This window comes from Drosophila biarmipes, chromosome 3L, assembly GCF_025231255.1.
Source record: "Drosophila biarmipes strain raj3 chromosome 3L, RU_DBia_V1.1, whole genome shotgun sequence".
Lineage (NCBI taxonomy): Eukaryota > Metazoa > Arthropoda > Insecta > Diptera > Drosophilidae > Drosophila > Drosophila biarmipes.
The window spans coordinates 26,685,154-26,707,265 of record NC_066613.1 but is presented as its reverse complement, the minus strand read 5'-3'; the positions used below and the strand labels follow the sequence as shown (position 1 = coordinate 26,707,265).

Genomic DNA, 22,112 nt, shown 5'->3' with positions numbered 1-22,112 from the left:
GCGTATATTACGTTTTTTAGATTTAAGCAACTAATATTTGATGTTGTAGTGGGTGAACCTATGGAACTAGTTCAGCTGCCTCATTCCCGAATTGCCATTCACAACGAAACGGGCACACTAAACAGCTGACGCTGCGTGCGAGTGCAGAAAAAAAACACAGGGACGACGGTGCAAAAGAAGAGGGATTTTATTTTGTTTTCGCCTGGCAATTGAGTAATGGCCGGACTCCTCCATCTGACCAAGCAGTGCAGCATCCACCTACCCGCGCACTTAGGTCGCGCGAAATGCTACACCTTCGCTAAGGGAACGGGAACCCACGTGCACGCAAGAGTGGTAAGTACACCGGGGTTCTAGAATCTAGACCCATTTCAAGGCCACCTGCCAGACTATCTAGACTAGATTACGATTTCGTAATTAGGTGTGAGATACGCAATGAATTGGCGGTTTGATTGAGCGGGTATCAGTCTGCGTGTGCGTTGTTTTGGTCCCCTTCCCCACAGAACCCATCAATCCTGAATTAATGCGCCACGCTCTGGCTTATTTCGTTGCAGCAAGCTTAGGATAGACCAAAACAGCGCACACACAGACTAGGAGGATCAGCAGGATCAGGGAATCAGGGGAAGCATGGGTCGCACTCAGCGCCGCCGGCAACAGAGGGCCAAGCAATCTGGCGAGGATTCCTGTTCCCTGCAGAAGCTCTACGTTCACCTGCACTCGCTCGGCTGGCAGAACCACACTCACCTGTCAGCCCAAAACTTTGCCCAGACTGGGCGAGGACTGTGCTCCAAGAAGGACACCTTCTCCGCTGAGAATGAGCTCATTCGCCTGCCTGTTGGCTGTCTCATCAGCATAGCCACCCTAGAATCGGATGAGGCATTCAAGAACCTCTTCAACAAGGAGCTTTTCGACAAGGACTCCAGGATTTCCTTTCAGGCTCTGGTAGCCTGTTATCTTTTATACAACAAACACCTTTTGGAGTGTTCTATGGATACACTGCTCTGCTTCTACGCCGCCTATTTAGACACCCTGCCCAGGAGCTACTCTACTCCCTATTTCTGCTCCATACCCGAGCTGCAGTGCCTGCCGGAATCTCTCCTAGAGCGAACTGTGGCCCAGAATCGCCAGATAAGAGGTTACTTTGAGATAATTAAGAGCCTGGTTCTCATCTGCGATTGTTGTGGAAAGAGCTATGGCCAGGAGATTTGGACTCTCTCAGAATTCAAATGGGCCTACTTCACCGTAAACACCAGAAGCGTCTACCTCAGCTCCCGCTTTCTCAAAAAGCAGAGCAGTCACTTCCAGGCTCTCATCAGTGGAGACACCAATCTGGCACTGGCTCCCTTCCTGGACCTCTTCAACCACTCAGATAGTGTCCAAACCACTGCGGAGATTGAGGGCCAGGATTACGTCCTCACATTGAAATCACTACCTCTTCCCAAGACCAAACTCTATGACCAATTGTTCATCAGCTATGGGGCTCTGTCCAACTTTAAGCTGTTGACGGAGTATGGCTTCTGGCTAAGAGGCAATAAGCACGACTACTTTGAGTTCTCCCTGCTGGACATCGAGCACATGGTTAAGCGGAACAAGGAGCTATCTACGCAGACCTACCACCGGAACATCTTCAAGTTCATCAGGGAGCACAATCTGAACGATCAGATGTTCGTACACATCGACGATGGCTGCTCCCACAATTTGAAGGTGGTGCTGCACCTGATTTTCAAGCAGCAGGCCTACTTCCCTAACATCCTCAACCAGATTGCCTTCGGTGACACCCAGCAGTTCGAGGACGTGCAGCCGGAACTTTCCTATCTGGTAGCCCATAAAATAGAGGAGTACGAGATCTTCGGGGGAGAGCTGGATAAGCTTCCAAAGCTTACGGAGAGTGGAGCGGTGGCTAGGTCCTACCTGCAGGAGTGCATTCGCTACCTAAGCGACTTTCAAAAGGCTCATCCTGCCGAATAGAAGTAATCTAGATTGAGCTTAGATTTTAAATCAGTACAAAGCATTTTGTTCTTCAGGGATTGTAAAAGTAGTGAGCCTTCCTATCTTGAATACTAATTTAACTCTTTAAGAATTCGAATTGAAGCCCAATTAATATTTGTACCTTTGTAATAAATCCCATAAAACGTTAAGCAACCACTTGTAATTGCTCCATTGGCCTTTCAGCTGTACTCTTCGCTGGCCAAGGTGAATGATCAGGGGAGCAGCGATGTCAAGCATAAGAAGATAACCCCGTTTACGCCCACGCCGGGCAGCAAGCTGTTGGGTGGAGTGTTCGGCAAGAAGGGCAAAGGTAAGTAGGTGACTCAGGAAAAGTCCATTAACCCAGCCATTAGCCAACGCCGGACTTCCTGTAATTAACCCAGCACACCTGCCAATTCGCAGGCCTTTTTATTTAGTACTAGCCTCTCACGCTTCTTCCTATTTATTGACTAACCCAAAATTGATTTTGTTTTGTGAACCGAGTACGTTCGTAACCCAAGTCGGTCAATGCCCGTTTGTATTTGTTTGTTTGTTTGTGCGCTTGTTGTGTTGAGCGCCTGTCCGAATTTGGCTGCATCCAAGTGAATCCAATGCAGGTGGAGCCCCAGCAGCAGCGGCAGCAAAAACAACAACGCTACAGCGGCAGCGGCGACTTTACCGCCCACAACAACAGCAATCACGACAATGTCATGTTCATATAGGGGGCGGCAGCGATGGCGGCTCGGGATTGGGCAAGCTGGACGCACCGGAGGTCACCTCCAAGGACATGCTGCGCGCCATGATGGCCTACATCTGGCCCAAAGAGGATCCACTAGTCAGGAAGAGGTGAGTCTGCTTAGGAGTGAGTGAACTAGATCTTTCAATATGTTTATATTATCTCCTTACAGAGTGGGCATTTCCCTGGGTCTATTGGCTGGCTCCAAGCTGCTGACCGTCTGCGTGCCCTTCTTGTTCAAAGGAGCAGTTGACACGATGACCACGCTGAACATGGATACTGCTCCAGATGCAGTGCTCTCTACAGCCACCGCTCTAATGCTGGGATGTAAGTCTTTATATACCCTACGTCTTCGAATAGATCTTAACTATTTGCTTCTCCCAGATGGCATTGCCAGAGCCAGTGCAGCGGGCTTTAACGAACTGAGGAATGCTGTGTTCGCCAAGGTGGCCCACCACTCGATCCGCAAGATCGCCAGCAATGTGTTCCTGCACCTGCACAACCTGGACCTGGCCTTCCACCTGAACAAACAGACGGGAGCTCTGTCGAAGACCATCGACCGAGGCTCGAGGGGCATCAACTTTGTGCTCTCCGCCATGGTGTTCAACATCGTGCCCACAATCTTTGAGCTGGCTCTCGTGTCCAGCATCCTGGGAGTGAAGTGCGGCCTGGCCTTCGCGGGCGTGAGCATGGGCTGCGTGGGCATCTACGCCGCCTACACGCTTAGTGTCACCCAGTGGCGCACTCAGTTCCGCGTCTTCATGAACCAGGCGGAGAACGAGGCTGGAAACAAGGCGGTGGATTCGCTGATCAACTACGAGACGGTCAAGTACTTCAACAATGAAAAGTACGAGGCGGGCTGCTACAACGAGGTGCTGAAGAAGTACGAGGCGGCCAGTCTGAAGACCAGCTCCAGTCTGGCGCTGCTTAACTTTGGGCAGAACGCCATCTTCAGCAGTGCCCTCAGTCTGATCATGGTGCTAGCCGCCAAGGAGATTGCTCAGGGCAACATGACAGTGGGCGACCTGGTGATGGTTAATGCCCTGCTCTTCCAGCTCTCGATCCCCCTAGGTTTTCTAGGCAGTGTGTACCGCGAGGTGCGTCAGGCCCTGCTGGACATGCAGGCCATGTTCACGCTGATGAACGTGGACAGCAGGATTCAGACGGCGGCCAATGCCCAGCCCCTGTTTGTGGATACCACCAACTCCTCCATCGAGTTCCGCAACGTGAGCTTCGAGTACGAGCCGGGAAAGCCCATTTTCCGTGACCTGTCCTTCACCATACCCGCCGGCAAGAACGTGGCCATTGTGGGCGGCTCTGGCTCGGGTAAATCCTCGATGGTGCGCCTACTCTACCGGTTCTTTGAGCCAAACTCTGGCAAAGTGTTGATCGGTGGCCAGGATATCAGCACAGTGGACTTGGAGAGCCTGCGCAAGGTCATTGCTGTGGTGCCCCAGGATTCGGTGCTGTTCCACAACACCATCGAGCACAACATCCACTACGGAAACCTGTCCAAGTCGCACGAGGAGGTGGAGAACGCCGCCCGCATGGCGGATCTACACGACTCTATCATGAGCTGGCCAGCACAGTACTCCACCCAGGTGGGTGAGCGAGGATTGAAGCTGTCCGGTGGCGAGAAGCAGCGCGTTGCCATTGCCAGGGCCATTCTCAAGAACACACCCATCCTGATCTTCGACGAGGCTACCAGCAGTCTGGACTCGATCACAGAGCACGTGAGTGTTTGAATGCAACTGAGTCTTACTTATTGACTAAACCGGTTTTCCTTATTTGCAGAACATTCTGCAGGCTTTGACCCGCGCCACCTCAGGACGCACCAGCATTTGCATTGCCCACCGCCTCTCCACAGTCAAGGATGCCGACGAAATCCTAGTACTGGAGAACGGACAACTGGGCGAACGTGGCACCCACTCGGAGCTGCTCAGGCAGAACGGGCTGTATGCCCGCCTCTGGGAGACGCAGACGCAGCAGTTCGACCCGAGTCGGGAGACCAAGGAGGAGGCGCCCACGAAAAAGTCGCGGGGCGTGGCGTAGACGAGGCCCCCGCCACCCTATGTATGTGTTTGTTCCAAATGTTATAATCCTCCCCTTCGTTTGGCCCAGTCCCTAACCCACGAAATTCACCGTAGAATCCTCCCGGCCGGAGATTCGCTATTTATAGGTTTAAAGTATCATATTGTGACGTTTGTAAATACAGTTGTAGATATCCGATAAGAGAACTAGGACGGGATGCGGTACAATATGGAACATTTATTATCAGTTTTATCACCCATACATTCGGTTTTATCGCACTGTTACGGTTTTCACGTTGTCGGGATTCGTTTGAATGTGTTTTCTGGTTTCACATGGCAAAATTCATAAGTTCAAGTATAAATTCCCTTCAATGTACGCTCATTAAATGCAATTACTTCCTGTATACCTCGGTATAATGGAACATGGACGTGGATTTATTTACAAAATATATTTACCCAAACAAAAGTAAGGAATATATTCCACTTTCCGTAAGATTCATTTTAAAAAAAAGGAATACTGAGTGGGTTGATTTAAAATATGTGAGGTTCCATTAAGTTTTGATATCGAATCGAATAAGGATCAAGTGAAAACCGAAACAGTTCCGATGGTTAGCCTTCACTTTCAATCTTTCTCTTTCACGGCCAGCGGAATGGGCACATCGTAGAGCAAGTGCATCAGGCAGTTGCCAATGTGTATCAGAAACTGCTGGTAGTTCGCCACTCGGTGCTGGAACTCCTGCCACAGCGGCAAGATGGAACGTTCCTCCGTCTGCGGCTTGTCTATCGTGATGGCCTGCTCCAGCATCGTCTTGTTGGTGTATGTGAACAGATACGAGGCTGGCTTCTGGCCAATGGTGGTCACCAGGTGGGTGATGTTGCTCTCCAGACCGATGCTCTTGCCGGCCGTCAGGAAATACGCCTCCGGATCCCGCTCGTTTCTGTACCGCACGTTTCCCTCGAGGATGGTCAGCGTGCAGTTGATAAGGTCCGGCGAGATGAAGTTGGTCAACGTCAGGCCGGGGAAGTCGGCCACGAAGATCACATCGGAGTAGTTGTTCCAGGCCAGCACCTCGGTCTCAATGGTCCGCAACTTAGGCCGCATGTGATTCAGTTCGTTCAGCAATGGCAGCGACCAGGAGGTGCTTTCAAAGGGCGACCACTTGGCCCGGAGGAGATCCACACGCGGATCGAAGGAGCGCTGCTGGAAGCGACCATTCATCGAGCACCAGATGTCGAAGTAGATGGAGATGTTTTTGGCCATCTCCGGCTGTCCCTGCCGAAGGTTCTCGTCGATGCACTTGGCATACTGGACAGCCATGTCGGCGTACTTCGTCCATCGATCGTACTCCGTGAACGCGTACGGATTCAAGTTGTGCACCTGGCGACTCTCATTGTCCACCACCTGGATTGAGGTCTGCAGCGTGTCGTACGAGTGCACCATCATGTCCCAGGAGTAGCCATACAGGCCATTCGTCCAGTTGTTGTAACCCTTGGTGATGAAGTGGGAGTATGGCAGGAAGAGCTGAAGTCCGCAGTAGCCGAGGATGAGGCAAGTGCGCAGCCTGGCTAGTACTCCCGGCTTGTCCTGCCCTTCTGTTGGATCTTTCGGCTGGAGAAGGGGTGTCTTCGACCATCTGCGTATTCTCCTGGGCCAGTCGAAGCTGAAGAAGAGCGGCACCTCGGCCAAACAAACCCAGGGAAACATGCCTGTTGTGGGGTAAGTTCGATTAGAATATTGATTTTTTATTGGTTGGTTGTATAAATTGTATAAATATGAATGAATATATTTGTTAAGGGGTACATATACTTGATTACTTACCTATTACGAAGAGTCGGGAGTTCATGAGGTGGAAGCTGAGCATGAAAGGGGTGACCAGCAGGCGCGTCTTCTCCAGTGTCATGAAAAGGGCGATGGACAGGTCGAAGAAGGCGGTGAACCAGTGCACGATCAGTAGGTCAATCAGCTCGGGATCAATCACCTGGCGGAATGGAGCAAAGACCCAGTGGTGGCTGAGGTTGGACATGGCATAGCCCGACAGCCACTCCAGGGAGAACTTCTTCAGACCTGCGTAGGTGTACAAAACGAAGAACTGAAATTTGATGATGAAGTAGTTCCAGTAGGGAATGCAGCGACTCCTCCGAGGACTTAGCCAACTGTCCAGGGAGCTAGAAGTTGGAAACAAGGTGAAAATAGTTAAATGGAAAGGTATCTGGAGGTATACAAACCAGTAGGACTCCGCCTGGGTGAAGAGCAGCAAGATCGCCACCAGGCCGAAGAGATAGCTGTGGTTGTTCCACGTGGGCTTGTCCAGCAGGAAGATGTACCAGTAGGGCAGCAAAAAGACCAGGCAGCTGGCCCGGAATCGGTAGCCCAGCATGATGCCCCAGGCGCCCAGCCACATGCACAGGTAGACGCAGCCCATCAGGGGATAGTCCAGCGCCCGCATCCCGTTGAAGAGTGGGAAATGACAGTGGAGAGGGTCTTGAAATCGCACATCCAGCTGTCCACCGCCTCGCTCCTCTGCAATGTCAATCAGCATGGCTGCTCCATAGAGCATCCGAAACACGCCCAAGGCGGCTCCATCCACGGGTCTCTGCAGCCAGCTGGTAAAGTGGGACAAACTGGAGAAGTTGCTTAGGTCGTGACCTAGGCAGTCCCTAAAGAAGTTGTTCAGGAGGGAGGAGTCTTTGGCATGTGCGGGAGCCACTTCTGTGGGAGATTTATTCGTAGACCTGGAAAGATCTTTATCCTGGGTAGAGTCCTGCGGGGTACTGTTTTTCGTGGGTAGCTTTCGTTTGGAGTTGGCCATTGTGCTTGTTCTGAAAGTAATCTTTACGGAGAGCAGCCCGAAATGTAAAAAGATCCTATGAAAGTTGTATATGTACAACTATTGTCTATGCATTCTCCAATAATGAGTATTAGATCTGAAAAATTACTATAGAGTCCAGCCAAGTTTCTAAAGCCCATATGTATTGTCAAAATTAAGAAGTTCTGAATCCTAATATAACCATATCAGTTTTTTTTACCGAAATATATATATACATCAGATCTGACTTATTTTTCCTGACCATTGTCAAATTTATAGGAATTTTGAGAGCTCCACAGAGGTTACGTAGTTTCCAGAACCCAAAGATACATCCTCTTCGTTTTCATCTTTTTGGTATTTAATTTTTTTGTAGAATTTATTGAAAAAGTTGACATAAATACATGCATGCATATTGGTTGTATACTAAATATATAATATATGTGTTTTACATTTCGTTTGCTGACTCTTGCGTAAATGTCTACGGTTCTGTTCGGATCGCTATCGTTATCGGCGTGGAGCCCACGGAAAATATTGCTGTCGGGTGGTGTAAAAAAATAGATCAATTACGAAATGTACATCCATTATACTCGGTCAGTGAGTTATTATTGCAACGGATTTGCCCAGCATCGGTTCGTCTCGAGTCCTGAACGTGTTGTGGTGACCGGGGGTGCTCCTGGCCCCACGATATGGGGCTCGGGAAGCACCCGTCGTCGGAAACGCAAATACATGTATACTTTCGGTCTGAATTTGAATGGGTCTCTAGCTGCGGGCCAGTGTCCTGTGCAGTGGTTCGCAAAATGTCCAAACGTCTTTGGGAACAGGAACAAGCTTTGAAAATGCCTCAAACTACATACATATACGAATACAATATAAATATAAGCCGTCGTCTGCTTGAATATACGATTTTCTTTCTTTTCTTTTGTTTTTGATATTGGTTACGGTTAAGTACTTAATGTGATAGGTGTCGCACACGCGTCGTAATAGAGTTTCTATCGATTTGGAGAAAGTATAACGCTCTGGGTTCGAAATTCAAGTGTTTCTAGTTCCCGGAAGTGGGTTTGAAAATCGAAGGGAAAAGTCTTCAATCCGGTGCCTGCAAATGGTCTAAATACGCGCCTGAATAATCGGTTTTTCGGTGTGAGTTTGCTTTAAGTACGTTTAGCTTGGGTTTCCTTAGGTTTTCGGTTTACTTTAATTTAAGTACGACAGTTATGCATAAATGACTAATATTTTTGCTTCACATCTATTTTACTTGTGAGTTTTGCCATTAAAATACTTTGGTTTTCATTATCGATTTCATGTTCGTTATTTACGCAACGCTAAAACATTTTAAAATGCATTTTCAAAGTTAATTCAATAAATATGCTTGTTGTTGGTTTTCCATTAGATAGGTTCTGTAAGCTTTTAAAGATCTAGACAATGTTTTCGAGTGTCGAAAATTAGCATACAATGGGGGGCACATAGTACTCCGCCTGCTGCCCTGCTGCTCTGCTGCTCCATCAATGCCCAGCGGCTTAGGGAGGGGGGAATCCGCGGTGTAATTGCAACCCTTGGGTGCCAGGTCGCGATGCAGCTCCTCCGCCTCCTCTGGCTACCCTCTACCTGCGCAGGCGCACTCTCTCCGCTTTGGCTACTGCCTCTCCAGCTGCTGCTCCTCCCAATCCTCCTTCTGCTCCCGCTAATCCTCACTGCTTCACCCTCGCCCGGTCACCGCCATCCCGGCCGCCGGGCCCGTCCCTCTAGAGGCGGTTCTGGTTCAGCTGGGAGCGCGGAGTGAAGGGGCTGACCATCACGCCGCTGGGCCAGATGGCCTCGTTGAAGAGCTCGTTGAAGCGGTAGTCCGGTATGGAGATCTTGAACTTGCAGTACGACAACTGCGACAGGTTGGCATCGTTCTTCACCAGCTTGGTGCACTTGACCAGGTTCTTGTTGATCTTCAGCTCCTCGGCCAGGTGATCGATCACATCCTCCTCGCTGGTATTCGTGGCGAACTTGCCCACCTGCACCCACCGGCCGTAGTCGCAGACGACCTGCAATCGATCGGAATTGCAATTGTTCCCCACCACGATGAGGTTGTTCTGCTGCGGATGCTTCTTCCCGTCGAGACCGCCGGCCATTCCGCCGCCGCCCACGCCGGCTGCAGTGGCTCCCAGGGCCTGCAGCGGCTGGTTGCCGAACTGGAAGTACTGCTGGTACATCCGGCCCTGGATCTGGTTGACCCCGTTGCACACCTTGTTGACCTTCTCCTCGATGGTGTGCAGCTTGGCGGCGAAGGAGCGCGGCGATTGGTTCTTGCACTCCTCGCAGTGGAAGGATATCAGGGGGTTCTTCTGGATCGCCTCGTAGACCGCGTCGTCTATGTTGACGCACGTGCGGTGGTACCTCCGCCGGCAGTCCTCGCCACTGCACCCGATGCTCGTGGCGGCCGCCTCCTTGGCGGCGATCGATTTTTTGCACTTGGGGCAGTTGTTGTTGTCGGCCATGGCGATGGGGCTAGTGATTCTGGTTCTGACTCGGATTGCGCTTCTGATGTGGGTTCCAGCAACTTTTTTCAGCCGCTGGCCGTTCCGCAGACGGAAAAAGAGAATTCGAACTTCCAGGAAAAACACACGCACACAGGGGAGTCGGAGTCGCTCACACACACACAGAGTACAGTGGGTTCTTGGTATATACACTACGCTGAGGCAACAACAATAACAATGAGCGAGAAATTCGAGCGAAAGTCAAGTCGCCTCCTCTCGCCGCTCCTCCCTCTCTTTTCCCGTTAGCGTAGGTGAGTGTGTGTGTGTGCGGGAAGAGTGCTGAAATCGGAAAAGAGAAAAGCACGCAGGCGACCGAAAACTTGACAACCGTACGCTCCGAAGTTTGCAGACTGACTGTGCCGCCGACTCCTATTTCGTTTCGGATTCGGATTCGGATTTGGTTTCGGACTCGGATTCGATTCGGATATGGATTCAGTTTCGGGCTCTCCTCACACACACACACATGCCAGTCCCGTGTGGGGCACACAACCCCCGAGAAAGCTGCCACGTCAGGGGTGGTTTTAACCACTATTCCCGCCATATGATTACGCCAACCCAGTCGGCTGGCAACCAGTTTTGCTCGGACTGCACCCACCCTGTTTGGACCAGTTGGGATTGGGCCCGTCTGCACGACAGTGTCGGAAATAGCGGGTTTTTGTCAGGGAAGGATGTTCTACAAACTTTTTAAGAGGTTTTATTTTGAACTCCCACTTTTCATACAAAAATGAAAGCAAATTATGAAAATTCACCTTTTTTTAACTTTCTTTTGACCGGTAAAAACAACCTAAAAAATAGTTATTTTTGGATATCCTTTAGTGATCTTAATTTCAATTGGCTCCAAAACCACTTGAAAATTGCACTAATCTGTTGGTTCTAAAACATTTTAGGCTTACAAAACGGTCTCAAAATTCACAAATTGTTTTGGGATGATTAAGTAGTTAATAATAGATTAATAGATTACTTTTCTAAAAATTAAAGAAAAAATAAGCAATCACTATTTTCAATATTTTACCCTGGTCTGTCGGTGCGTTCCTAGACAGACTTTACAATCCTTATATTGTACATTATTATAGAGTTAATGAGTTAACTTTTACTTAAAAAGGTAGAGTTACTCTTTTATAGAAAAGCTTTTATGAGCTAATACTTAACCGTTAGTAAGATATATATCCCAACTTATTAGAATTTTTCGTAGAGGGATACCAGTAGATTGGTAATGTTCCTATTATAATAACATTTGCCTGGGTGTCACTCTCTTTATGCGATATAAAACTTTGGCATGGCTTTACAAAATGAATATACTATATGTAACTTTAAAGGGCTTTACTTACTTTATGTTGTTATTGCCAGTTAGAAGGGAAATGGGGTCAGCCTAACCAGATGACTCGTATAGCCAAATCCTCGGCTTACAATCAGCTTTTCTCCGCCTCCAACTGGCTTACAAGGCCATTAATCAATCTCACACGCGTAATTTGCTGCACTTAGGGCAGTAATTGGAGCCATTAACTTGCAGGCTGCTCCCTGCTGAGTGCTGAGTGCAACTTGCAACAGTTGGCCGTTTCCCGGATGAACTCTCGCCTCGCGGACGCAGCGACTGGGACAGGGAATCGGAATCGGGAGCAATACGCTCCACCAACTGAGGCTGTGCGCACAAGCTGCGCCGTATTTATACGCCACTCTGCTCCACTCGGAGATGCCCCCGCATCCGTGTCCACGTCCCTGGCCGTAATCCCTGCTGCCGCAGAGGGGATGACGGACGGCGAGTGCTGTGGGCGAAGGCGGGGGTGTTTGCGCATGTCCTTGCCGCGAAATGGCGACGAAGTTAATAATAATAAACAAGTAAATTTCCACTGGCCGAGTGTTACGGCTATGAAGTTACCAGGCTTAGGGAAAGTAATAACTTCAATTAACCGTACTTTATTATCAATCAATAGGAAACACTTATAAAAGCTCGTAGAGTTCCCTAAAAATATAAGATATCATAACCAATGATATTTTATACCAATCTCTAGAAATAGGTACTAGTAACTGATAGTAAAATGGTATAAATACTGAAAATATATTATTTATTATTTATTTTTAGGAACCCTTTTTATGTGTGTAGAAATCATAAAGATTTTTTACTGATTATGGGATAGTTTTAGTTTCAAAGTATTACGATATATAAGAAAATCAAGATAAAGGTATTTTCAGTACGTCAGTAAATACGAACCCATATACCCCCAGTCAATATTTACAGGGTGCCAAAATGGCAGGAAAAATGCAAATAAAATTTGCAGGTGTTGCGGCGCAGCTGGGCTCTTCGCAGCTGTTATTGTTTGCCATCCGCCTCCAGGATTCCGCTGGCGGACACCCCCGGTAATTGGGTTTCATTAAGTGCTGGCTGGGCTCCACGGGTTCAAGGGGCAACTGGGGCATCGAAGGGAGCCGTTGCCGCTTCCTTTGTGGGCCCTTGTTAGCGCTGCTCCAATTTCGCCGTCGCCTGCATTGTCAATAGATTTTAATCAGGTGTGGCAAGTGTGGTAAACAGCGCCTTTCCTCCCCCGCCTTTCCTTTCCCAGATATAAATGTAGGCTTCCCCACCGCAGACGGGTTTTATTTCCAATATCCTGTGTGCTGCTTATGCATGCAGCCACGTGGGCTCGGTCCTGATATCCAGGCGTATCCTTTCCCGCAGTCAAGTGCGCAATTTGGCTGCCAAGCGCTGGATAGTATGCTACACTTTGTGTAAGGCACTATTTTTAGGCCGCGCTCCCTTTGTTTCTTAATTCGGAAATTAATTCGGTGCCAGGTAAGCAATTAGAGCTTACATGGTTAAAGGAAAAGTTCCCATAAATTAAATTAGCGTAAGCTTACGTTTATCAGTAGAATATTTTAATTAAAACATTATACTTAAAACAGAAAAATAGATATAAAATCATTTGAAGAACCGGGGTTTAAGGAAAGTAAAGACTGTTGAAACAATAAAATGGAAACTAATTAATTTTGAACCTTTTATTGTATTTATTCCATATCCAACTTTAGCTTGTTGCAACCCTTAAAACAAAACTAAACATAGAAAATATTTCCATACTCTACAAAACGCATAGGCTCCACCAGCTCCCCAAACTAAAGAAAACGCATTGACTTTATTTTTATTTATTTATTTAAATAATTATGTATTTTCGGGGTGCAATTAATCATTAAATTAATTAGTAATATTATTGTTTATATACGGTTCATATATATATACTCTCATTGCCGTCTGTGGTTTTTGGGGATTCTTATAGAGCTTTTCTTTGTCATGTGTGTCCGTCTTGTTTTATCCGGGGACCACTTGCTCCGCCGCCCCAAGGGTTCCGGAGTGTCTCAATGCTAAGGGAGGAACCCCTGCGGGCTCTCCATTCCTCGGGTGTTTTTCTTAGGTCTTTTTGTGTATACAATTGTCTTCTTATTTCCCTTCTGTTTCTTGTGGTTTTTGTTCTGCTAAAATCCAAACAAAAATCGAAACGCTTTTCTAAACATTTGTCACTGGTTATTACATACATATATTGAGTTATATCTGTTAATGGTTATATGCACGTGAAGTGTCTGGTTGAGTCTGAGATGGACACTGAACGAGATTCTAATAAGCTTTGGGGCGACATATTGTACACGCTACGGATATTGCTAAAAATACCTGCATTCGGATTTGGGTTACTTCGTTTCCCACCCACTAATCTCCTTGGTTTTCATTAGTTCATTTGTTCGATTTGTTCGTGCCCCAAAACTGGTTGGTAGGCAAAGCACTTCGGGCAGGCGCTTGTAGAATCAATTAGTTAATACATTAATCGTAGTTATATAGGCTGTATATATTCAGAACAAGGTGAGTACAATATGTGCTGCGAGTGGGGACTCAAAGTTCTTTCTCTGACTCTGATTCTGATTCTGATCGGCTATGCGGGGACTGGGGTTATGGGGCCTGGGGATCGGGTGGAGTGTGTGAGATCTAAATATCATATCGTTACATACACGTACATATATATGCTCTAAGTACCGCCTCGCTATTACTCGTAACATTGAAATATACAAACATGTGTCGTCGAGCTAGGTAAATCAATGGATCCTTTGGATAACCAACGTATTGTGTGTCTAGCGCTTAATTTAATCGTTGAACTGTCTGGTTTCATCTTTCAATCGAAACTGTTTTTCAAACACAACAGTGATCAGTAAACAGAACTCGGCAAACAAAATCGCTTTGTATATTTTCACTAGACTTTGGGTTCTCGTTTCGCACCCACTTGTTTGTCTTCTTTAGCCGTCTACACTTGCTCTATGTATAAGTAAAGTTGCATGAATACATTTTTAACTGCCCATTGCCTATGTGGCCTGTCGATTTCAAACATCTTTTTGGATTATACATTTCGAATATTCATATTTGCGTTACTTTACTTAGGAACAAAGCTGAGATTTCTTTGGTTTTGGGTCTTGTTCCGAAATAGTTATGTTCTTTTAGTTTGTCTAGTTGATTTGCTAAGGAAACTGAGTTCAAAGAGCTGCGAACTTCGGGAAGCGACGCCTGTCCTCCTGCTCCACTGGCGCTCCTTGTTGCCAGTGCAGCGCAGAGGTGCGGTTCCATGTCTCCGGTAGTAGAGCGTGGTTTAGAGAGTCACTCGTAATATTGTTGTATTTTATATTTGTATTTATATTTATAATTATATATACCGTTCTTTTATTTTATGCATGAAATAATGTAACCATAAACAAATTAGCAACAACTTGAATTTGTCCGGAGCGTCTTCTTTAGATTTAGTATTAATATTATGACGTAAGTTACTTAAAACCACCTCTCACACCAACTCGTGCACATCGATCGTCTAAGTGGAAATTATTATTGAGTTTTCATTGCAATTCTCGAGATTTTCTAGTTTAACTGAGTTTTCTTCTGGCTTTCAACTGCTTTCGCCAGCCTCTTTCGAGGAGGGGGCTCTATTTTTTAATCGAGAAGCGTTCGTCCTGGCAGCGAGATGGCTTACACGCCGCCGTGGTCGCCAGCTGCTGCTCCGCCGTCCGATCCTCCTGCTCCTGCCCCATCCACCAGCGACGACTGTCCTCCGGCGGGCTGCTGCGGCGGCGGCGGCGGTGGCTGCATGTACTGTGGGGGGTACTGGTACTGAGGCGGCTGCTCCCCGCCTATGAGGCCAAGTTTATCTGTGTTTTGGGAAAGTAAAGCCAGAATTAGTGGGTTGAAACACAAGGCGCTTCAGCTCTCTTTAGCCGAGCTCAGACATCGATACACGGGTATACGCCAAAAATATTACACTTCAATGGTTAAAAGCTCACTCATGATGGGATAGTAATATAGCATAGTAGTGGACATGGGATGTGGACAATGGGACAACTGCATCGAACGAATATCAATAGGTTATGTACATTTAGGCAGTCACAGAAAGCCGTCTTCCCCTAAAACCCCTTTCGCTTTTCGGTGCATTAAACTTAGGCCAATTCCAAATCACATACAACATGGTAAATCAAGGAACCACAAAATGATATAGTACTAATCACACAAAGACATCGATTAACTCACATGCAGGCGGCTAAAGCTGGGTGTAAGCGATGCAGCACATACTGCATCGGTTATACTCAACAGGAAATCATAGAAAATCAGGGGAACAGCGGAATCGAAACGGAAACGGAAATAAGCGCAGGTGTCAAATTACTGGGTATGATATTTGATAATTTGGTGGATATGCTGCCGTTGTTTTACTTTTTGCTTACAGTGTATCGGATTGGATCGTTTTTGTCAATGGTTTCAAATAGAGAGTGTGATTAATTTTGACTATGGTTCTACGGATGCGGCTTTTGGTGGTTAATCGATGGCTGATTAGTTTCTGTTGTTGCTGTTCGGTTGGTTGTTGGTTGGTTGGTGGTTTTCAAGAGAGATCGTGAGCGGTTCTATTGTCCAGTCGCCACTTCATCCGACGGACTCTGTGGTTGGTCGGTCAATTTCTCGGCCAATGGTTTCTCGAGTGTCGGTGGTTCAGATTTTTGATTTTGTGTATGGTGGTGTGGTTGTAGTTGTTGTTCTTGTTGTTGTAGTTGTTGTGGTGGTGGTGGTGGTGCTGATTCTGGTGCAGTTGCCGAAGCCGGAGCCACCTGCTGCTGCAAGGCAGGAGGCTGCGGAGCAGCATTATCATCCGACATGTACGGTTCTACGAGAAATTGTTTGGGTGAGTTTATGTTTTTGAATTGCTTCAAAGCAGGTATAGTCGATAGAAAACAAAAACTAAAAAACCAAATTAAATTTTGAGTCTTGTAAAAGAAGTGAGTTCTTCAACGGGTGCACCTAGCGATAAACGTGGCGTATGAGTAATAAATAAAAGTTTGCTCTCGCCTTTACCTCACACACAAAGTGCTATTTTGGGGTAAATTGTTTTGCTTATGGTTAGGAAAATTGTACAAAGCTAAAGCTCTCAGTGTGTATTTATTCTTCGTCTTTCTCTGCAATTGTTCAAAAATATGGTTCAGTGTAGTAGAAAGAGTGTGTCAAATCAAGGTGAAAAGTGAAAACATTTAAATAACAGAGGTAAATAGAAAATAATATGGCAGTACTTTATGCTTTTGCTGTGGTTTTCAGTGGTACAAGTAAGGCTAGCTCTTGCGATCTGAAGGCCGTTTGCGTTTTTGAGTTGAGACTTAGTATCGACGAGTAACGAGTTTCGAGAAGGGACTACGTTTACTGGGGAGCTGGATTCGAGTTTATTGTATAAATATTTTACACAGGACATTTGGCACAATCGTGTGTCTGTGGCTGTGGTGCTGCTGCCAATATTAGAACGAAACAAATGAAAACAGATACGGATACGGATAACGAAACACTGAACAAACCACAAACTTTACGATTACTGCTTACGGGAGTTACGCTAGCTAGTTGGAACTTAAGGTCCTACGGTTAAGGCTAACGGTTGCAAACGGATATCGTCGGTCCAGCTCCTCCACGCAGGTTGCCACCTCTCGTGAGAGCCGCAATCCACATGGACGGAGGTCAGAGATCCGATATCCGGAGTGATCACAACTTGATTACGGGTTGGGCAAACGGCAACGGAACGATAACAACACACGACACGACTTTCAAATCATTACCGAACCTGTGCGTATGCTCGTATGGAACCAGATGATGTTGGGCTTGGGCATATATATAGTACAATACAAATATATACCGCATTTAGTTATTGTTCTAGTGGTGGTTGAAGCGCATGACATGATATGAGATCGATCGATCTATATAGTTATGGGAATTTCGCAAGGCATCTAGGTCGAATCGGTTGAGCGAACGGTCAGTTGAACTGTGAGTTCGGAGCTCTACTCATAGCAGTTGTAATGAGTCTGAATTTGGTTTCGATTGGTTCATATTGGGTTGATTGACTTTTGATTTGGTGTCGATTTGCATTGCATTGCGGCTAAGTTACTAGTTTCTTATGGAATAGATAGTTAGCAATCTACATAAAGTTACCTAGAGAAAAAAATGGCGGAATTAAGAACGGAATTTAGATTCGGTGTGTAGAGAAACGAAAGCGCTAAACCAAGGCGAACTTAAAAGACAAACACAACTTGGAAATCTTGAAAATATCTTTTCGGTTCTGTGTGTGGATGAGTCGACTGGTTGTGGGGGTCAGTATCTCTAGAGGGTGTGTGTCCCGGCAATGAGTGTTCGAAGTCAGGCGAGGATCTACCAACTTACTTGCAATAATGCCCACGACAACCAGGCCAATCACGCCCATGATGATCATCATCTGTGAAGGGAAAATCAGTATTAGAAGCCGGTTTTATAGTGGGTACGGTTATTTCATAGCCACCTTCAAGTTCTGGAGCCAGAATTTCCTCTTAAGCTTGCCCGCCTGTTGCTCAAACTGCGAGGCACCCTGCTGTAAGGCATCGGCACGATCGTCCAGCTCCGACAACTTGCTGTCACGCTCCAGCACCTTCTCCACATTCGTGCGCATGATGTCCACGACCTGGTCGGGAATTAAAGGATTTAGTAATATAGAATTGTGTATTTAGATCCGCGTTTACATACTACTGAACGTATTTATCATTAGCGACTCCAAAACTCACCTCATCGACCTGCGCCTGCGTCTGCTGCAGACGCTTCTGTGCCGCAATCTGCTGCGGATTGTGTGGTCCGCCCACAATCTCGCCATCGCCGCCCTCTCCGGCCGGAGCTCCGGCATTTGGTGGTGCATCGCCAGCTGGTGCAGCGTCCGCCCTGCAGGATGTAAGGTCATCATTAGTCATTCGAGCATCGCAGAGGACAAAAATAGCAAGGACCAAGACTAATCAACTCCCAACGGGGCGCTCAAATTAAATACATTACTTAAATTACACAAAGAGTGGGTGTTCGGGTGGGGCTTACATGGTAGGACTATAGTTTCTAGCTTAAATCGAAACATCTCGAAGATACGTGTAGGCTATATAGACAGTGCTGGAGTATATTTCTAGCCAGCTATCTTTGACTAAGGAGCTCACTTACGGTTCCATGTTTTTGTCTTTCTTGCCCATCTCAGACCCCCAAAAACTTAGACCTTTACCTCGTCCTCTGAGCTCTGCGGGGGCCAAAGGAAGGGAAATTGTTAAGTTTAAATAATAATCCAATTTAAGGAGTGTGTGAAGTGGAAAACTATTGGACTGATATGTTTCGAAAGATTTACTGAAATTTTTTGATGTTTCTTTAAATAGTTATGATCTTAAGTTTAAGGGTTATGGTTTAAAATAATACCTTAATATGATTTAAGAAAACTTCTAAAACAAAAAAATTGTTAAGTACTAATGCTCTGGTCAAAATAACTAATTTCTTTCTATTCCAACCTATTTCCATAGTTTGAGCACAAAGAAAAACAAATCAATACCTGAACCCTACCCCTAAGACCGGCAACACTTGATTTGCTTATATAGCATATTATTTTTAGAACTGTCAATTTAAGGTAATGGATATGAAAATATCCCTGTGAACTGTGTATAAGTTAGTTATAAGTTACATTTTTCTGTTTTTTAATTTTTTGAAACCCAAATGGGTGCAAACTGAGTTTGCATGTCCTGACTCACTGGTGCGAAACGTGTTTTTATTGATTTTGCGGTGTGAGAGTCTTGGCCATGTGATGCGGCAACGTCATTGCCAAGTGAATCATGTCCAGTGAACCGAAATGGCGGCTGCAGCTGCTCCGGTTCGTGTTTCCTTTGTGTATTTTTACGAGTCTGGTCCACTTTGACAAATGACAAATGAAACGGGCGACCCATGCTGCGTACACTTAATGTGGCTATCAAATGAGCATTCCCTCTGTGCGAAAACCCAAAGAGGGGAATCCCCATCTGCCCGTTCCCCCGCCGGAAAGGCAGATCGATAATGTCCATCCACTTACATGGCTCTGGTGGCTGTGTGGTTGTGGCTGTGGTCGCTTGGTGGTGCTGTGGTGGCCTCAACGAATTCGGCTGGCGATGATTAGGATGAAGGTGCTCGGTGCACTTGGCCTCTTTCGCTGTCTTTCACTGTCGCAGGTCGGGATGGAGGTGGTCCGAGTGGGCTGTGGGTGTAGGTGGTGGGTGGTGGTGCAGCTGAACTCTGTTTCGTTGTTTTTGTTCAAGAGGGTTGCGCTCTCAGTGCCGCCTGCTCTCTCTCACTCTCTCTTTCGCTGTTCCGCCTGAGCTTTTTCGCCCCCAGTCGTCAATGAAAATTCACTCCACTCCACGGGGGGATTGGCTGGATCTGAATCTGGAACTGGGCGATGTGTATGTGTGTGTGCGGGTAACACTTGCCACGACAGCCTTTCGCAGGAATTTTCTGGCTCAGCACTCTGAAACTGCTGCTGAATAGAGGGCGAAAATAGTTGCAATACTATTTTTAGTATGTGGGTTAGTACTTTGAATTGTGCGTATTATGGGTTCTTCTACTCAAGGACCAAAGAGGGCAGCCACACGCCCACCTACATGGGCAGGTCTCTGCCTATTTCCGTTGTCTGGCCCCAGGGGCACTTTAAAACTATCTTCAAACTGCAAAACGTTTTAAAAATAATTTCGAGTGCCCACTGGTCTCGGGCTAAAGGAAAGAAAAATCAATGAAATTGTGCACGAGAAAGGTTTTGACTGCCTTGGGTCTCAGTTTTTGTCTCTATTTTCCTGTTTTTTAATATTATATTTTAGCACAAAGTATGGGAGACACCTCAACTACAACTCGGACTGCTATAGTGACAAAAAACTTTGCTTAAATAATATTCTTAGAAATATTTTACGCAGCACAAGGAAAATTTTCACTTACGACGTTTTTGGCCAACTGCGAAAACTTGCAGCTTTCCTAACTGTTATGTGTATTTGGGGAAAAAGCTGCCTGGATGGTCAGCAGCGAATGGTTTTCCAGCGAGAAGCTTTTCCTCGGCGATTTACAAGCGGCGAATGCACAGGGGGTGGGAAATTCAAAGGCAAGCCGGGCTTTTAGTCAGGACTCATAGAAAATATTTTTAAATTAAGATCTAACTAGCTAAAATATTACAATACAATACAATCAATTTTCATTTGCAATCGTCTTTATTTGCACTTATATTTCAACTAACACATCCAAACGATTTAAAATGCATACATTAACAAGTAAAAAATAATGTTGCTACTTGACAGTATAAGCTTAAAAATATTACTCAATGCTAATTGTCATCTAGACCTAAGCGTACTAATGCGGTTTTCTGAACTTTGTCTGAATCCAAACGCGGTACATCTTCAAGCCCCGACCGCGGTTGACCTGCAGCCTGCGGTCCACAATGAGCTGCTCCTCCTTCAGCCCCGCTTGGGTCATCATGCCCCTCAGTTCCTGCTCCGTAAAGAAGTACACCATGGTGCCATCGCCGCGCACATAGAAGTTGTCCTCCAAACACTTGCCGCTCTTGAAGCGCAACTGTGCCAGGTCGTACCTGCCATAATCCCGGAAAAGGAGCAGGCCTCCTGGTCGAAGGTAGCGGTAGCAGTTGTCCAGCACCCGCTGCATTTTCTTTGGCTCAATGGCGGACAGCACAAAGATCATGACAATAATGTCCTGCGAGTTCTCCTCAAAGGGCACCTGCCACTGATCCAACGTGGCATCCATGACGAACACCTCGCAGCGCTTCTCGTCGAATTGGGGCTGGCTCCGCAGGATTTCAATGGCCCGGGAGGAAAAGTCGCATCCCGAAACTTTTAGCTGCGGCTCAGAGCTGTACTGCAACAGGGGTAGAATAGTGTTTCCGACTCCACAGCCCAGTTCGAAGATGCTGCGGGGTTGCTGCTTCGCCGAGTCGGTGGTTAAAGGTGCCAGTTCTGGGAACTCTGTGAAGAGCCAGTGGCGATCCTTGAAGAAGCGGTTGTCATGGATGCCGTAGAAGGAGTCCCAGAACTTGGGCGCGTCCGATTGGAAGCGGTCCTTCTGCTCCGCCTCCATCTTGCTGGCCGAATTCTTGGCCACTGCCGCCTGGGCGGCCATCTCCTGCTCCTCGTCCCATTGCACGTGGTCCCTGAAGATCGAAAATTAAAGAGGTATCCATGAGCTACGGACTACTGATATGTACCAGGCATTAAACTCGAACACCTCTCGCACATCGGTGAGCACCCGGCCTCCCGCTCCGGCTGGTTTCTTACGCTGGCGAGTGTGCTCCCAAGTTTTGCTGGCCAATCTCCGGAGGATTTGCATCCCATATTTACCAAGCATTGTGCTTGAAGACGTCGTCCGCGTCCGTGAGCAGGCGGGTTCCGAACTGGGGTCGCTTCTCGTTGTCGGCAGCGGGCGTGTCACTCATATCGGTCGGGAATGAGGGTATATAGCACCTGTTGTTCCGACCAAAATTCTATATTTTGTAAACATCCAGTGTGACCGTGGTGGCCACCTTTCAAATAATACCGAAAATACCGAAACATCTAGTATTTTTGAGTGGCTGACGAACTTGGTCGCGCGGGAAACCAGGTTCCCCGTGGTTTTTTTATTTTCCGGAGAAAAACAGCGAATAGCTATGTGCGCGGTGTGCCTGGTTGTGCAGTTAAGTCAAAAAAATGAAAGCACATCGAGTTTTCAACGGAAAACTCAAAA

General features: G+C 46.9%; 6 protein-coding genes across 14 annotated transcripts; 2 read left to right on the top strand and 4 right to left on the bottom strand.

Moving 5' to 3' along the window:
- Positions 1-184: 184 nt before the first annotated feature.
- LOC108028587 (SET domain-containing protein 4) lies at positions 185-2,135 on the top strand. Its single transcript, XM_017100504.3, has 2 exons — positions 185-333; positions 552-2,135. Exon 2 carries the CDS (start codon positions 625-627, stop codon positions 1,963-1,965), a length of 1,341 nt encoding a protein of 446 aa, XP_016955993.1. The 5' UTR covers positions 185-333; positions 552-624; the 3' UTR covers positions 1,966-2,135.
- LOC108028542 (iron-sulfur clusters transporter ABCB7, mitochondrial) lies at positions 187-5,201 on the top strand. 2 transcript variants are annotated; one of them, XM_017100453.3, is made up of 6 exons: positions 187-333; positions 2,170-2,296; positions 2,688-2,811; positions 2,874-3,028; positions 3,086-4,434; positions 4,496-5,201. In XM_017100453.3, exons 1-6 carry the CDS (start codon positions 217-219, stop codon positions 4,751-4,753), a joined length of 2,130 nt encoding a protein of 709 aa, XP_016955942.1. In that variant the 5' UTR covers positions 187-216; the 3' UTR covers positions 4,754-5,201. The 2 variants fall into 2 exon arrangements, with proteins under 2 accessions (XP_016955942.1, XP_016955933.1); XM_017100444.3 differs by having other exon boundaries at positions 2,583-2,811.
- Positions 4,950-11,669, bottom strand: LOC108028557 (vitamin K-dependent gamma-carboxylase). Of its 2 annotated transcripts, XM_017100465.3 has the most exons (4): positions 11,389-11,669; positions 6,958-7,562; positions 6,551-6,897; positions 4,950-6,438 (listed from the first exon to the last, which is right to left on the bottom strand). In XM_017100465.3, the coding sequence occupies exons 2-4, from the start codon at positions 7,539-7,541 to the stop codon at positions 5,354-5,356; spliced, it is 2,016 nt and encodes a 671-aa protein (XP_016955954.1). In that variant the 5' UTR covers positions 7,542-7,562; positions 11,389-11,669; the 3' UTR covers positions 4,950-5,353. The 2 variants fall into 2 exon arrangements, with proteins under 2 accessions (XP_016955954.1, XP_050742103.1); XM_050886146.1 differs by lacking the exon at positions 11,389-11,669 and having other exon boundaries at positions 6,958-7,788.
- LOC108028597 (uncharacterized) lies at positions 7,879-10,406 on the bottom strand. The gene has a single exon (XM_017100516.3). It carries the CDS (start codon positions 10,019-10,021, stop codon positions 9,278-9,280), a length of 744 nt encoding a protein of 247 aa, XP_016956005.1. The 5' UTR covers positions 10,022-10,406; the 3' UTR covers positions 7,879-9,277.
- Positions 11,670-13,179: 1,510 nt separating the features above from the next.
- LOC108029296 (neuronal synaptobrevin) lies at positions 13,180-20,376 on the bottom strand. 6 transcript variants are annotated; one of them, XR_007763817.1, is made up of 8 exons: positions 20,325-20,376; positions 19,432-19,872; positions 18,546-18,618; positions 18,131-18,281; positions 17,872-18,030; positions 17,757-17,808; positions 15,794-16,227; positions 15,091-15,226 (listed from the first exon to the last, which is right to left on the bottom strand). XR_007763817.1 is itself a non-coding variant. In XM_044095334.2 (6 exons), exons 2-6 carry the CDS (start codon positions 18,572-18,574, stop codon positions 15,048-15,050), a joined length of 570 nt encoding a protein of 189 aa, XP_043951269.1. In that variant the 5' UTR covers positions 18,575-18,618; positions 19,432-19,875; the 3' UTR covers positions 13,180-15,047. The 6 variants fall into 6 exon arrangements, 2 of the variants coding, with proteins under 2 accessions (XP_043951269.1, XP_043951270.1); XR_007763818.1 differs by having other exon boundaries at positions 19,432-19,875; positions 20,325-20,374; XR_006368508.1 differs by lacking the exons at positions 15,794-16,227; positions 20,325-20,376 and adding an exon at positions 16,416-16,516 and having other exon boundaries at positions 15,120-15,226; positions 19,432-19,875.
- Positions 20,377-20,571: 195 nt separating this feature from the next.
- LOC108029277 (methyltransferase-like protein) lies at positions 20,572-21,909 on the bottom strand. Of its 2 annotated transcripts, none has more exons than XM_017101479.3 (2): positions 21,731-21,909; positions 20,572-21,543 (listed from the first exon to the last, which is right to left on the bottom strand). In XM_017101479.3, exons 1-2 carry the CDS (start codon positions 21,823-21,825, stop codon positions 20,730-20,732), a joined length of 909 nt encoding a protein of 302 aa, XP_016956968.1. In that variant the 5' UTR covers positions 21,826-21,909; the 3' UTR covers positions 20,572-20,729. The 2 variants fall into 2 exon arrangements, with proteins under 2 accessions (XP_016956968.1, XP_050742670.1); XM_050886713.1 differs by having other exon boundaries at positions 21,598-21,869.
- Positions 21,910-22,112: the final 203 nt, after the last annotated feature.